Consider the following 17,500-nt stretch of genomic DNA (forward strand, 5'->3'; position numbering starts at 1 on the left):
TGTGTGTGTGTGAGAGACAGAATGAACAGGGCTGATGTTCACCGTCAACCAAAGTTTCCCACCGGACACCAAACACCATACAGGCTCCATTCCAGGCGAGAGAATCAACAGTGGGTCTGATTGATCCGTCTCCAAAAGCAGCCTCTCCTGGTCTTGCTTTGGCAACGCCGCTCAAACAGAGCCCAGGGAGGAGTGAGGGTGCTGGGACTCATCTGAAGTCCACACAGACACCAGGCCGTGGAGCGTGCATGTCACCACGACGGAGCGTGCTCGCGATAGACCCAGAACCACAGCAGAACTTTCCGGAACGGGCCGCCAGATGAATCTGCACTGTGTCTGTCTTTCTCAAGCATATGTCAGGCTTCGGCTCGAGAGCCCTCTCTTCCTCTCTCTCTCTCTCTCGATAAACTCATCCGCCCATGAATCTTTCTAGCCATTTCTCTCTGTCTCAAGAGCACAGTCACCTCTATCCCTTTGCCTTCTCCATCATCTCAGTCCTACTTGTCCGTCTCGTCCTCTCCTTCTCAGCCCCTGGGCAACATGTCACAGACGCTCACTCTCCAGGGACTCATTTGGGATGCACGCCTGTCACCCAAATGTGTGTGTGTGTGTGTGTGTGTGTGTGTGTGTGTGTGTGTGTGTGTGTGTGTGCATGTGTGCGCATGTGTGCGTGTGTGTGTCCGGTGTGTCCGGTGTGTGTGTGTGTGTGTGTGTGTGTGTATGTACGTATGAGTGAGTGAGGGTGCTACAGAAAAAAAAGAGAAAGAGAGAGAGAGAGAGAGAGAGAGAGAGAGAGAGAAAAAGAGGTAAAAACATGGCAGATATGCATTTGGACACGTCTCTGAATCAGCCGATCCTCTCCCGCGGGCGATCCCTTACCCCGGTCTACTGTAACTGACTCAGAGTCCTGATTTAGCCCGAGTCAGAGATGCAGAGCACGTCAGGCCCTCAAGCACGGTGAGCCGACGCTACAGCAAACAGACTTAAACTTTATATAACTCTGAGCGCTATAGACAGACAGATAACTGGGCTAGCAGGGGAAAAAACGATCCAGAGCATCTCCTGGAGAGTCCAAGTGAAGATATACACTGTCAGCGCACGGAACAGAGGAGGAAGTGGGAGCGTATTGACTTGCATTGAACACATTTGCATATCTCTCTCTCTCTCTCTCTCTCTCTCTCTCTCTCTCTCTCTCTCTCTCTCTCTCTGAGTGTGTGTTTCTGTTTTTGTGTGTGTGTGTGTGAGTGAGTGTTTTTCTGTGTGTGTGTGTGTGTTTTTCTGTGTGGGTGTGTGTGTGTTTTTCTCTGTGTATTTGTGAGTGTTTTTGTGTTTTTGTGTGTGTGTGTGTGTGTGTGTGTGTGTGTGTGTGTGTGTGTGTGAGTGAGTGTTTTTCACTGTGTATGTGTGTGAGTGTGTGTTTGTGTGTGTGTGTGTGTGTGTGTGTGTGTGTGTTATGTGTGTGTGTGTGTGTTATGTGTGTGTGTGTGTGTTTCTGTGTGTGTGTTTTTTTTCTGTGTGTTTGTGAGTGTGTGTTTTTCTCTGTGTATGAGAGTGTGTCTTTCTGTGTGTGTGTGTGTCAGAGTTCTTCTGTGTGTGTGTGTGTGGGGGGGGGGGGGGGGGGGAGAGAGAGAGAGAGGAATCTATGGGACCCATAGCGTAGAGCAGCATTAAATGAACAGAAAAAAACAAACAAACAAACAAGCAGGGATCCACTCTCCACCGCAGACACTGCAGTCTTCACAGAAAGTCTTTGCATTCTCCTCGATACATCACGCCATATCACCCAAAGCCTACCAAATCCCCCCTTTTCACTTAGGGGGATTTCAAAACCACAAGTGCACATCTTTATTCTGTTACTCTGCTGTGTTTAAGACTGTTTGTGTGTGTGTGTTGTGTGTGTGTGTGTGTGTGTGTGTGTGTGTGTGTGTGTGTGTGTGTGTGTGAGTGTGTATATGTGTGTGTGTCATTCAACATCCATGGGGCACTAATGAACTGTCTGGCACGGTGGCTTGTCTGGCATACTGACAAAATGTGATACCTCATTAAATCAATGTTCTGCATTGTGAAACCAAGCAAGCTGTACAGAATGTGTGTATATATAGTATACAGCAGTGAGGAAAGACCAATAAACCAACCAATGAGCGGATGCATAGGTCCGGCGCAGGTCCAGGACCCCGGCCGCTTGGTCTGACAGATGGCCCCTGTCCCCAAGCCTTCTCCCATTGTTCCCACTGTCCCCAGTGCAACTCATCCGGAGCAGAGCCCCAACAGCCAGACTCATGCCAATGTGACACATACTGATGGCACGCCATTTCTTTTCAATGATTCAGCAAGAAACTTGGCAACCCTGTTTAAACATTTCTCAGCTGGTTTTTCTAGCAGCTTCTCTCTCTCTCTTTCTCTCTCACCCCCTTTGTCTCTCTTCATCTCTCTTTCTTGCCCTTTGAAGCTGGAGTTCAGTTCAGTTATCTATTTAAACAAAACAGATAATAAAAGTAGTTTTTTTTTTCTAAAGAAATATCTTAGAATGATGCGGAGAAGAATCATCTAAAAAGATTAGCTACAGTGAGACTCTTAGAGAGGGAGACAGACAGAGCGAGAGACAGACAGAGACAGAGAGGTAGAGAGAAAGAGAGAGAGAGAGCGAGAGAGAGAGAGAGAGAGAGAGAGATGTGGAAAACATGCATGGACTGCCAATTTCCGTCCTGGTTCCTCAAAAGCAGTTGGTATTTTTGGGCACTGCCACGCTATCTGATCCGTAGCTGTCTACAGCAGCAGATGGATGGGTAGGTGACGGAGACGCTCAGAGGAGGCGTTGATTAGTTTAGATAGAGCAGCGCTTTGATGGTGACGGTGTGTGTGTTTGTGTGTGTCCGTGTGTCTGTGTGTTTGAAGACATGTAATTTACATACAGCGGGCATTGCCTGCCTCACGCACATAGACACACTGAGACACACACACAGACTGGCTCAACTGATAGCTTTGATCTGCGCTGGAAAGGGAAGAGGCTGGGTCCTTCCTCGGTCATGGCCTGTCATGACACGATGACAGGCATTGGACTGGACACCCCGACAACAGAGGAAACCAATCCGTCTGCAATCTTTGACGTCTAAGTCGAGGGCGGAGGATCCACTTCAGCAAGAGGACACAGGGTAAAGGGGACGTATAAGAGTGTCCTCAGAGTATCTCTGTCCCATGTCTCACACTTTGACGGCACTAACAGCTCAACCCACCGAATCTGTAGTTATTACTGCATAGGACGGTTACATGAGGCATATCATACAAGTAATTATAAAAGTTTCAAGGGGGTTTCAAACTAGGCTTGAATGTTTGGAGAGAGAGATATATTTGAATATCTTAGAATGAGTTTCACGTGATATTCCTTAGAGACTTAATTTAGTGACGACGAGATGCAACATCGGAGCTGTTCAATTTCTCACTCTTGCAAGCGACGTGCATTAGGCGATTTAACAAGCCTCGGAAAATGTCCATGACGTTTCTGGAAAGAAATGCTGCTCGGGAGAGCTACAATTACATCAAATAAACCCCCAAATTATACTGTTTGAAGACTCCTCCTGCTCGACTTGGCAGACTCGGCCCTGACAAAGAAGTTTTTCGAAATACGAAGCCTTTGATCTAAATATTCAATCCGTCATTTCTCTCTCTGTCACCATGTCCTTCATCAAGGACACTCGGGCAGGCTTGTAGTCAGCTGAGAAGAGATGGCATGGTGAACCGTAGCTCCTAGCCTAATGTATGCCGGCCCAGGTCAAGTGCTGAGTATCATTCCTCCATGGCCTGACCGATAGACTTATGGATATTGATCTCACTGTCTGGCGGCATTTGCTTGGGAAGCAACACAGAAGGAACGGGAAAAAAAAAGAAAAAGAACAAGACGAAGAAAAAAAAATGGCCTGTGGAGTTTCAAACAGGGGCGACACGATTTCATCATCCACCTGGCAACTCTTGAGGTGAACTAGCCAATGACAGTTCAGGACAGCACAGACAGAGTGGGACCGCTGCTATGGCTAATGTGGTTATGTTCATTGCACTGGCCTTGCTTGTTATGCGGTAGAGGGAATAAGTGCCCACTAGATCCAGAGCAATCCGGATGCATGACGAACGGGAAGAGCTATGGATTATTAGATTATTTTAAGCATTGAAGCCCAGGCTAAAGCCGCCTTTAGGTCTTTGCTTTTTTAATGGCACAAGGAAGCCGTATCTTTAAAAAAAAAATGTGAACAGAGAATTTAATCTCTAATGTCCTTTTTTTTAAGAAGAGCATTGAGTAATGTCCTGCAGGTTTCGATAATTCATTTATCTGTCCATATTACGGTGAGGCAAATCTAACTCTGATCCAGCAGTAGTGTGACGGCCCACACGAGAACTATGTTCTACTGCTGAGTTTTTCAGAGTATAACTGAACATGTTATGCATTGCGTTGTCTTCACTTTTAACACATTACCATCATGAGTGTGTGTGTGTGTGTGTTTCTTAGTGTGTTTCCATGTACAGATCTCACAAGTGTGTCATGACAGTGTCCGATGTGTGTGTGTTTGTGAGTGTTTGTGTGTGTGTGCGTGCATATGTGTGAGCCTGTGCTTGTGTGTGTGTGTGTGTGTCTCTGTGTCTGTGTCTGTGTCTGTGTTTGTGTGTGTGAGAGCGAGAGTGAGAGAAATACATAGTGTGTATGTGACTACAAGTGTGTGTGCACATTTGTGTGGGTGTGTGAGTGTACCTGCACTTTTGGAGTGCTAAAGCAATTCATCACATTGCTCCCTATCCCATAATACTCCCATGTTAACTGCCTGCTTGACAAAAGATGCTCCATCACAGGCTGCCCACTCTGACCAAGCTGTTGGGTCCACAGAACAGAGTGACCTAGTCTCACCATGCATTACACAGACATACAGCAAGCCAGCTATCTCTCTCTCTCTCTCTCTCTCTCTCTCACTCTCTCTCCCTTTTTCTCAATTCAATTCAATTCAATTCAATTCAATTCAATTCAATTCAATTCAATTCAATTCAATTCAATTCAATTCAATTCAATTCAATTCAATTCAATTCAATTCAATTGAGCTTTACTGACTGTGTCAAAACAATATTGCTGAAGCAAACGAATTCTAAACACAATAATGCTATGTCTTTGGGGTACAATCTCTGTAAATAAATAAATACCGAAAATATTTATACAAATATGTATTAATTAATTACATTTAAAAGTATATTAAATCTATTTAAAAATCTCTGTCTCCCGTTCTCTTTTCCTGAGCAGGTAATGGCAGTAGACACGTATCTTGATGAGAAAGATGGGCGTTAGGAACTGTAAAAGGCAAGAGTGATTGCAGGAAGTTATTTTTAATCTGCGTCACAGTGAGAGTGCGAAAGAGAGAGAGAGAATGAGACAGAGAATGAGAGAGATAGAGAGAGAGAGAGAAAGAGAGAGAGAGAGAGAGAGAGAGAGAGAAAGTGAGAGTATGAGAGATTAGACTTCGGAGACAGCAGTCTATAAAGCCTGCCCGGCCACTCTGTCAGCTTTGACTCCCTCAGGCAGCTTCATTACCGAGTGCACGTCCTCCCATTGCTATCCCTTATTGCTTTAAACAAAGACACACACAGTCTCATACACACACACACACACACACACACACACACACACACACACACACACACACACACACACACACACACACACACACACACACACACACACACACACACACACACACACACACACACACACACACACACCAACACACAGATTCTCTCTTTCACGCTACAGTCCACATCCCCAATAAACTCAAGAATAAGAGTATTGTATGTATGTACACGCACAGACAATAAATGGATAAACAGCGTGAGACACACACACACATTAACCATCACCTCCATGTCAGTGACACAGTGCCCCTCAGGTGAGCTCCTGTGCCCTTCATCCAGAGCTGCTGATGGCTGACTGGTGACAAACAGCCCTGGGTACTACAGGGACCACGGGAGAGTGAGCAGGAGAGGAGGTGGGGATAGTGAGGGGGGTGGGGGGGGGCAGAGAAGAGCAGACGGCCCCTTGAGTGAAGATATCTTCTACGTGTGGGACTGCGATGACTTGACCAGAGGTCACCGGCGGAGGTCGCGGAGGAGGAGGGAATAATACCAGTATACAGGCCAGCAGCAGGATGCGAAAGCTTTCACCTTTGGGGATTCACTGGTGTGTCTTCTGTGTGTCCTCTGTGTATGAGTGTGTGTGTGTGTGTGTGTGTGTGTGTGTGTGTGTGTGTGTGTGTGTGTGTGTGTGTGTGTGTGTGTGTGTGTGTGTGTGTGTGTGAGTGTTTGGGTTATGGGTGACTGAACACACCCCATTACAATGGCTACATCTGTAGTGCCAAAACCCTGAGGCTTGTTATACAAAGGTGTGTGAGCTTGTGTGTGTGTGTGTGTGTGTGTGTGAGTGTGCGCACACAGAGATGCCCAGACATTGTGATGGATGGCCTTGTTGGTTTGTGTAAACAGAGACACAAGTTAAGATGTTAGCAGATGTGTGTTTTTGTGTGAGTGTGTGTATTTGTGTGTTTGTATGTGTGTGTGTGTGTGTGTGTGTGTGTGTGAGAGAGAGGGAGAGAGAGAGAGAAAGTGTGTCTGTGTGTGTGTGTGTGTGTGTGTGTGTGTGTGTGTGTGTGTGTGTGTGTGTGTGCCTGCCTGCCTGCACATAGGCTCATTTAACAATGTGACAGAGTAAGCAAGACATGAATCCATCCCAGTGCATACTAAACATAAAGTCTAGACATGGTGAAGCACACACACACAAACCCCCCCCCCCCCCCTCTATACTCTGGGGCGCTGGGGTAGTGACCTCTCCATTCCTGCTGACCCATCAGTCCCAACCACCACTCTCCTTCCCCACTTTCAGCCCCTCACATCACCTTATGCTCCTCAAGTCATACCGGCTCCGTAAAAGACCTGCTCTTATGATGCTGCAATAACATAGATACTAGTGGATGTTATTAATGTTAACGCACTGTAGGCCTAATTAAAGAGGGAGAAAATGATGCAATGGCAGGGCTGAATGCCAGTTCCCTTGGAGAGGAGCATTCAGGGAGATGTGTGAACTACAGAGTAACGGCTATTTGAAGCACGTGCTTTTATCACCCTCTCACTTCTCCTAGAGAAGAGAGTGTGAGAGAGAGAGAGAGAGGGTGAGAAAGAGAGATGCTAAATTTAAACGTGTGAAATGTGTTCCTCATTATGAATCACTTAGACGCAGCATGCACCTTAGTGCACTATGATGGAAGAAGATGGAGGACATTTCACATGTGGTCCAGTGATCAGTGTGTCTGTTACTAATGTTTTACACACCTTGGCCACCAGAGTAGATTCCAGCTGGCTGAAGCTGACCCCAGGATCCATGGGGTGAGGGAGAGAGACTCCCATTCCAAGCGAGCAAGGTATGCCGGACACTCACACCTGTTTGCAGACACCCAGAGCAGGCATTCCCACAGGCTGCATCCGACTGGATGCCAGGAGCATGCCGCGCAGGTTGTGACTCGCTGCCCGTAAACCAAACTGTCGTCTGTATCAGAGCATCACACAAAGCCAGGTTGGGTGGCTGGGGGGGGGGGGGGGGGGGGGGGGGGCGGGGGGAGGGATTGCACAGTGGCTTTAACTGGGTAATATTAAATTAGTTTTTTCTTCAGCCAACCAAAAGCCCAGGTCTTAAACCGCCCACAGGTTTACAAAGGGGTTTCATCCTTCGTGTGTTCTGAATGGAAACTAACCACCAAAGGTTCCTCTGCAGATAAGCAGAACTTTCTCCCTGCGTGAAATGCCAGGTATGGCTGGGGTCCATCGATCCACAACAAACACGAACAAGCCAGCCGAGACAGAATTAGATCGTGATAAAAATCATCCGCTACACCAGAGGAGGACACCAGGAGAGCTGGGGAATGAGGACAACAGTCTGTAGAGAAGACACCCGCTGAGTCGACATGCCCCCCTCGGTCTGAGGGTGTGAGCCAATCAGGTGCTTTAATCATGCCTCTGTGGCTTAGCCGCACAGCCTCCAACCTGGCCGGGGTTGAAACTGTAATTACGCCATGGCGGAGGCGGCGGCGGCGAGGTTATCACTCCCAGTGATGTAATCTCCTTCCATCCTGCCACATTAATCAGGCCCGGGGCTGTGATATTATGTTCTCTTTAAGAACCGGATTAAAGGTTATCAAAACAAATCACCTCCCCAAAACAGCATTTATAGGCACAGCCCTGATGCCGGGGTTTAAAGCAGCTCTGACGTGCGAGCCAATCTCATCAAAGTTTCGCCAAGCTCCCACTGATTGGTCTGCGGGACGACCACCTCTGGTGGCTGGCGGCCGTTTTAGGGAAATCAGACAAATGTTTCCAACAGGAAAATAACTCAGTGATGTAGGTGTGTGTGGGGGGGAGGGGGGGGGGGAGAAAGAGAGAATAACAGCTCAGCAACAGCCGTGCTGTCGTGACGGCGGCAGGCCTCCAGAGAGAAACCCCTTCTGTGAGCGATGCTCTCCCCCGGATATGAGCACCTGACTGAGGGGAGCGGCTCAAGGTTTCTGTGGGTTTTTTTTCCACAGCCCACGCAACTGGATTCTGCCCTGCTGCTGTCCTGGTGTGGGAAGCTTGTACACAGACGTACACATACACATACACACACAGACACACACACACACACACACTCTCACACACACACACACACACACACGTGTACAATCACATGCACAAGCACGCACACACACACACAGTTCTATGTTTGCTTTGTTTTGAGATCGACATGTTCAAACACATACGCATGCACACATACAAACATCACAAAGACAAACACACACCATACACACACAGCTACCTCCCATCCACACACACGCTTTGCCCCACTCCTGAACCTGCATCAAGGTCAAACCCCAACAGTTGCATCCTGCAATCCGCCACGAGGGGAAACTTCCCTGCTGCGCGGTTGGCACAGAGCAGACACACAACCCCACCACAGGACCGAGCGAGGGAAAGAGAGAGAGAAAGAGCGAGAGAGAGAGGAAACAAGCGACAGAGGAGGGGAGGGAGGCCACAGCAGGCATTATGACATGCTGCGACATGCTACTTCGTGCTAGATCACAGCCACTTTACGAAAGTGTGTCTTTCAGAACGTGTTTTTTCTTCAGGCTAGTAGCTTTTTATTCAAGGCTATTGTCTCTACCATGTTACAGACCCCTGGAAATCTACAAAGCTATCAGTTCTCGTGGCTGCTTAGTGGCGGCTCATCCTGAAGAAGCGAAAGGGCTGTGAGGTGAAGTTTCATCTGTGCTGAATGTTTCATGTGGTTTGTTTAATGGCGGAGACTCCAGGGCAAATGGGGTTTCGGTGGGAGTAATGGCGCCCAGGTGTGCTACTGCTTTGGGGTGCACTGCTCACTTTATGCCAATTATCCCCCCAGCCCACTCCATTATCCCAACAGGTGTGGACCCAGTCAGCATGGATGTGTTTCCAATGACAGATTATGGGAGCACACTCAATCATGAGCCCAGGCGACCACACACACACACACACACACACACACACACACACACACACACACACACACACACACACACACACACACACACACACACACACACACACACACACACACACACACACACTCACTCGCACACACACACACTTGCACACAAAGAACCCAAACTCATGTGACTTACAGAAAAGGAAAAGCGAGGGAGAGAGAAATGAGACCCACATAAACATTTTAACAGGAATAAAGTACTGCAGGGAGAAAAGTGAAAATTGGGTTCATCTAAAATTAATGAGAAAATATCCCCTCCAGGGACTTTTTTTCTTCCACGCCGCACAGAGCAAACATGGGGCTTTTACCCACTCAAGAAGGACCTCTGAGCCAAAGTGGAGAAATTCCTATTTCAAAATAGTTCAGGACATCACTGCAGTGACAATATGCCTTCCAAATGTACTTGACTTCTGAACAAGGCTTGTGAAAGTGATAAGGTGAATGTGGGTCGAAGGCACATCCTCTTAAACAGATTTGTGTGAAACCTCTTACACAGATTTGTTGTGAACGTTTCACTGACATTGAACTTTTTCGTCGACACAGTTATCTAACAGTGCAAGAAACATAAATATTCTTTCACACTGAAGAAGGAATGCTTCGGTTGAGGACAGAGGTCATCTTTTCTCTCGCGTGCCAACACGTGCGTCAAATTAACCCATCAGCCCCCCTAATGAAATTACTGGACCGATGTCTGATGGTCAGGTCTAATTATGTCAGTTTGTGGCCAAAATGAGTCAAATTTGCGATCCATGGGGAGGTCTTATACTCACGGCAAAGACTCAATGCTAAACATAGGTTAAAATGAAGACAAACAAAGCTTTGTGGCAGTAACTGACGCTGAGCAAAAGCAACGCGTTGTTACTGTCTTCAGACTGACGAAAACTAAGCGTGCGCAAATGACATATAAAAACACAAACTTGACCTGATAAACTCATCGTTTTGATGCCCAATGCCAGCCACACCCACACTGTATGACTTGTCCATCACAGCCCTCCAGGCTCATGTTTCGCGCTGTCACTCACTCAAGGGATAAGCTACATTTATAAAACATAACCCGCTTGGTATCGTTAATAAATGAACACATGACGGGACATTTTAAAAGATAACGAAGTCAGTTCCAACGCCTTAGGTCTGTGCAATCGGCATCCGATTACACCTTCTCAAACGGAACAACCCCTCTAGGCTAATAACCTCATTCCGTTACTTGGGCACAAAATCCACAACTTTTCAGAGTTGCAACGAAATTGAACACTTTTCACAAGGAAACTTTGATGCATCTCCGTCTCCACAGAAACACTATCCCGGGACCTCAACGAGGACACTTCGGGAGGAAAGTTTCCGCTTTGGTCTGCGTTTAACATTAGGAGACTATCCCGTTACAGCATTTTTATTTCAGACAATGGCAGCTAATACAGTAGGCTACGTGTCGATGAACAACAGATGCCACACTTAAATCAACAACTGACTTGTACACATAGACACTTTGGTAGTTGGCGTCTGCATTTACGCCATCTAATTAGCTCACCTTGTTTGACACACTTGAGACGGACGGGGTCTTTGGAATGTCTGACCACGGCGAGCACATCCCTGATGGTTAATCCGGCCACCGGTGTGTCATTGACCTCCAACAGCAATTCGTCTTGGGAAAGTTTGCCGCTTTGGTTGACCGCCTTGCCCAGTCGTACCTCTCCGATGTAAGGGAACAGTGCGTTTTCGGCGCCCCCCTTCAACTCGAACCCGAGTTCTCCCTCCAGATCCCTGCCTAAAACTATCTCGTGGACTCTGTTAGTCCAGTGGTTTTTCTTCTTCAGGGTTTTGGACATGGCTGAACAATGAATCTTACACCAGGTTATCCATCCAGATAGTTATCGGTCCTGTGAGTTACCCTTGTTTCGACTCGCCCAACAAGGCAGCTAGCGCCGGACGACAGGAGTAGTATCCATGTCAGCAAAGGATTCACAGCAGCTGGCTAGAGCTGCGATACTGTATCTGGTGAAGCTGCTCAACACACATACACACACAGAGTTGGAGCCAACTGACCCGGATGTGATGTCTGTAGGAGGAGAGAAGAAAGGTTTCCTGAGTCTGACGCTTCCCACTGAAGGGAAGGCTGGAGGAAAAAGTAGCGGAATTTCTACGACTACAGCATCTCGTGAGCCTGTATTGCGAACTATGCTTAAATGAATAGCTGCGAGTTCAAACGCGATTTCAATAGGTTAAGCGCGAAATCTCAGGAAAGACCCTCAGATTTTAAGGAGTAGTTTATAGATTTGGGGAAAGCTGCAGTTGTAAGCGAAATTAAGTTATGTTTATGAACGGTGTTGCCCACTAGCAGTTCCTTGTTCAGCAGAGTGTCTTGGTTGACTCTACCTCCATCTTGAACAAAATGCATACCTTCTTACGTTAAATGAAAGGCGGGATTTACCCAGAGAGTAATGGGTAATGGTATACATTAAAAGTGTACGTTAATAGGCCTACTCCTGCATTTTTAAAACGTTCCTACCAGCTGTACAGCAGTGGGCAACAGAGTTGGGAACACAGAAAATTACGTAATCCCAAATTCTTATGCATTGTCTCCTGATAGTTTATTACAGGTTTAATATGCAGTTATTACAACATTTAGAGAACTCTCATACAGTGAGCGTCTTGCAAAATACCCAAGTAAAAATTCAATGAATAGCAAAGGAACTTTAAATCATCCCCAGAATTACATGCCATTTTTAATTTTAGTCTGTCTTGGTTTTATGGAGAGCTCCTGCCCTTACTGATTTAAAACAAATAGCCTGCCTCTCTCTGAATTGGCGTCCCATTCTTTCTCACCATTGTTGTAAAGGTCTCCTCGTCTCAGACCAGTGAAATATTGGAACCTACCTAGCAACAGTTCACCTCAAAGAGGTTCTTCCTAGCCACTGTCCCATAGGATTGCTCTCGTCCGTGGGAATAAACACACTCACAAACACACACACACATACACAGACAGTGCAGTCTATAATCGCATTTTAATTTTAACTTTTTTCCCTCCAGCATCATGAGAAGCCGTTTCTCGTAACTAATTACATAATGCAGATTGAATAAAGACAGTGAGTGTCAATTAGATGATGACAGGGATAAACATCATATCAGGTTGATCCCAGTATCAAAGCAGATTAGGAGATTAACTCTCGTGTCCAGTGACAAGTGCAATGGATCTTTACGGCAGCACTACCATACAGCCATGCTGCGACTGGGATGGCTGCTCCATTTTGGCTCCTCCAGAGAATCACAAAGAAGCCAGCTCCTTGGATAATTGTCTAGCGCAGCAATTCTGTCTGTGTGCACTGGCAATCAAAAGACAATTTTATGGAATTAATTTTATTGCTTTTTGGGGCGGCCAGACTCACAATTAGATTTGTCTCAGTAAAACAAATCCTCCCCTTCCCACGAAACAAGGCTGAGGGAGAGAGAAAGTGTTGGAGAATTATGAATTTTCAAAGTTATGATTTCATACCGCATAATCCATCATCAAAAGCCCACAGAAATGAGAGCTTTTATGCTAGCACTACCTCTTCCTATAAGATCAAGCCCCTTGAGGCACATTAATAGCATCACTTCTATCTTTTTAAGACTCCGGCAAGAGCTTCTCTCTATGCTTTCTTCTGCCCACTTAATACATTCCTGTCTAGTTCAAACTCTTTCATGAATGTCTTCTTAATGACACTTTTGTACAAAACTTTTATTTTCTCAGCCCTTCTCCCCATCCCCCTGTCCTAGATAAGTGATACAGAACTTTTTAAGAGTACTCCTTATTAGAATGCATCTCCTCGCACTGAAAGTGTAAGTGCATTCCTTGGTTACTGTCGCTATCTGGGAGATATCACAAACATTACAAAAAGAGTACAATAAACAATACAAACAATACAATACAAACAATAATGACGAAAACAAACAAAAAGCTGTGGAGATGTAGCTGTATCTCTTATCTATCGCTCTCTCGTCTCTGTTGTTTTTCAGTGTGGCCTGTTTCTCTCCAGGTGCTCCGTGTGAAGGGATGAGGGGGTGATGGGAAAGCACTCTGCTGCGTTCCCAAGCAATCAGAGAGGGCTGCCCTCGCGCATTCCAAAGGTGGGAGTACCGCCACTAATTGCAGGGTGTTCGAAAGTGGATGTGAGACCAAGAGGGAGAGAAAGGGACAGTGAGATAGAGAGAGAGAGAGAGAGAGAAAGAGAAAGAGAGTGAAAGCGTTTGTTCAAAGAGGAGTGTTTTAACAACACAGAAGAATCCGGTGGAAGGAGTGTCCAAACAAGACAGAGGAATTCTCTGAGAACAACAGAATGGGTACGTGTGGGAGTCATGCAGGCTTATGCTGGCTAAGGAGAAAGGGGTGTTTGGGCCAAACATCTGATGGATGGTCATTTAGAGAAGCTCCTCAGAGGGCGATGGGGGTCTTCCATTCACTGAGAGGAGATCAGTGGACCTTTATAATTAGTGTTTTAGTGACTTTAAGTCATTGCTTCCATGCCAATTACAGTATTGAAACATCTCTCATTATGGGTTTAAATGACATACGCCTTCATACTGATACAGGCAAAACATCCAAGTCCAAGGGTTATTAGAGCCTAATGCAGCCTTTGACACTGTTCATCGTAACATATTACTACACTGGCTGGAAGGCTGGGTTGGATTTTCAGGTATGATTATCAAGCGGCTCAGATTACACTTACAAGACAGGATCTTTTGTGTTGCCATTGGAACTATATCTCAGCACCAACGTCCTTGACCTGTGGTGTCCCAAAGGGGTTGATCTGAACGCTGTTATTATTCAACATTTATATGCTCTGGCTTATAAAAGATAATAAGAGCATTACTCCATAGCTGTGTTGATGACACACAAATTCATGTACTTAGCCCTTTCACGTAGCAACTTTGGTCCCCTAGAATCTCTTTGCTAATGCATTTACAAATTTACAGCTGGATGTCACAAAATGTCCTTCAGCGGAATAAGGACAAAACTGAAACAATTTTATGAAGGAAAAATGAGAATAGACTTAGGATTGCTTGCTACTCATCTTGACATAAAAGGACTAAGAGTGAAGGACACTGTTAAAAACTCTGGAGTCTTAATTAATTGCGATCTGCGATTTAACGTGGTGAAAGCAATAATTACATCAGCTTTTTTAAATAAGAAGTCTTATATCGAAACATAATTTAGAAAAACCTCATTCATGCTTTTATTTCCAACAGAGTTGACTACTGGAAATAATCTTTTCACAGGCCCTCATGAAAAGACCATCTAGCAGCTTGAGCTTATACAAAATAACTGACCACACTGATCACATAATGCAATTAATGTGTGAGCTGGACTTAAAGTGGCCCATATTGGGCTTATAATGAATGTGTGACTGCTACTACTTTGCTAGATGAGTATAACTGAGTTTCTTACAATCTGGTCATCAAATCTGAATTAGTTCTTGTTGTTTCCTGCCTACTAGTTCACATCAAGAGCAGATTTCTCACCACAAATAGCCCCATTAATCCAGAGAGCTGACTTTGCCTTGGACCGCATACAGGCCAGCAGGTGTGGCGCCAGCACACGACAATGGGTTTGGAAGCGACGACGGGCCACCCAGGGAAATCTCTCTGGCTCCCACAATGCCCCTCACCAGATGGGAATCCACACGGGCCATTAAAAATGATGCGGCCTCGGGGACTCCGTCGACACGCGTCCGTTTTGGCAACATGATGTAATGATTATGACAGCAGTGATGCTGTGCCAATTTGATACCGGTGTCCAGCAACGAAAACAGAGAAGGGCTTGATGGACTTCAATTCCACGGCCCCTGACGCTGAGCCTAACGACGGTTATTGGAGCTGACAGCCGAACACTTTGTGTCATTAAAGGCGGCCGTGGTCAGCCAGGCTCACGGAGATGCCGAGTGACATTAGACTCATTTGGTCATTTGGTGAGAGTTCCTCGGCAGATGAACAACGCGGAGAGGATGAGAGGAAATAAATGGGCCTGTTATTTCTTGCCCAAAGGGAAGAGCTGGCTGGCTAGCGAGAGATAAACTGCTTCTGTGCTGTGTGTGTGTGTGTGTGTGTGTGTGTGTACGTGTGTGCACTGCTCTGAATCCATCTGCTCAACCTCTGTGTCCTCCTTTCCATTTCTCTTTCTCTCTAGCCCTCTCAGATACTGAAAAGTAGAAGAAGTGAGACAGAGAGGAGGAGAGAAAAAGAGAGAGAGAGAGAGGACTAGAGTGAGAGAGAGGGTGAGTGAATGAATGAAAGCAAGAGGTAAAACACTGTGATGAAAGATGACGTTCTGGCCTTGTCAGTGGTCCACCTGGCAGCCATTGTTCTCATATGTTTCTTCTTTTATCTAATCATCACACATATCTAATATGCATGGGGACATCTGGGATATCAAAGCCTCCTCGCAAACACACTCTGACATCAGAAGGACCCCTTCCATATTCATTGGACGTTTGAATGTACTTAAGTGTGAATCATCCACATGCGGTCACCCAGGGGTGAGTAGTCAGGCTTTCGCACTTCCACTATGTGCCGTGAACGTTTATGAACCTCCGAGATGAGTTCACAGCCGACTTCTGATTGGCACGCCTGTTATATTTAGATTTCACGCTCCGTATGTTCAGAGTGACAGAGATGTCACTCTCTCGCTTTCATTTCCTCCCTCTCTCTCACACACACATACACACACACACACACACACACACACACACACACACACACTGGAAGACTGGAAGATACATAGATGAACACAAACACACACACACACACACACATACACACTGTCTCTCTTTCTCCCTCTCTCTCTCTCTCTCATACAGACACACACACACACACACACATAAACGCACACACAAACACGCATGCACGCACACACACACACACACACACACACACACACACACACACACACACACACACAGAGACACTGCAAGTAAGCACCTCCAGCTTTATGGTGACGAGACACACACACACACACACACACACACACACACACAACCCCACAACCACACCCATGCACACACACACGCACACACAAACACACACACATACACAGTAACAGGGACAGAGAAGATCAGTAGGCTGCCTCTAAGCAACCTCCAGCTTCACGGTGGCGAGTAGGAGCTAACATCTCATCTCACCGATGTTCATGGCGTCCCAGTCCAGAGGATACATTTAGGGCTTTTAACAGCGCGTGCACAGCAGCACCGGGAACCACAGCTTCGCCGGGGACCAAGAGGCACTCAGGGGATGCATCCCTGCTGCAAGGGACGTAAACAAGGATGTGCTTTACTCTCTCCCTCCCCCCCCCCCCCCCTTCCATATTGGCAACGCTGATAACTAAGTTGGCTGGGCTGCACTCACCATGATGCTTTTAACCGCTTTTAAACAACGCTCGGGGCCACGGAAGGAGAGATGGTGTTTCTTTTATTTTTTGTGTTTCTTTTTTTTTTTTCTGGGTAGGATAAAGGATAGAGAAAAAGAGAACGAAAGAGAAAGAGAGAGAGGGGGCAGGGGTGTGTTAGCTATCTGTCATTGCTTGGGTAATGTGGTATACAATTCATCAAAAGATGAAGGTGTAGCTAAAGTGTAGGTTCCACTGACAGGCTGATGGATGTCAATGGAGGAGACGTTTGACAGGATCTTCACAAGTTAGGAAATGATTACTGGAAACGTTATCTACTCACATAAATGTCGGTACTTTGACAACAAAGGCACAGCAAAGCCCTCAAGCTGCACCTACGTGCCCTTGCTCCGCACGCACACACACACACACACACACACACACACACACACACACACACACACACACACACACACACACACACACACACACACACACACACACACACACATACACACACACACACACACACACACACACACACACACACACACACACACACACACACCCAACCCCTG

The 17,500-nt window shown here is 46.3% G+C and overlaps 1 protein-coding gene across 1 annotated transcript in view; it reads right to left on the minus strand.

The window, feature by feature from the left end:
* The window catches only part of magi2a (membrane associated guanylate kinase, WW and PDZ domain containing 2a), a gene marked incomplete at both ends in the record, with an annotated part of 235,300 nt that extends 223,906 nt beyond the window's left edge, over positions 1-11,394 (minus strand). The window contains 1 exon segment of the mRNA XM_080851836.1: positions 11,097-11,394. Coding sequence (XP_080707962.1) covers positions 11,097-11,394 — 298 coding nt within the window.
* Positions 11,395-17,500: the final 6,106 nt, after the last annotated feature.

Source organism: Sprattus sprattus, assembly GCF_963457725.1.
Source record: "Sprattus sprattus genome assembly, chromosome: 14".
Classification (NCBI taxonomy): Eukaryota; Metazoa; Chordata; class Actinopteri; order Clupeiformes; family Clupeidae; genus Sprattus; species Sprattus sprattus.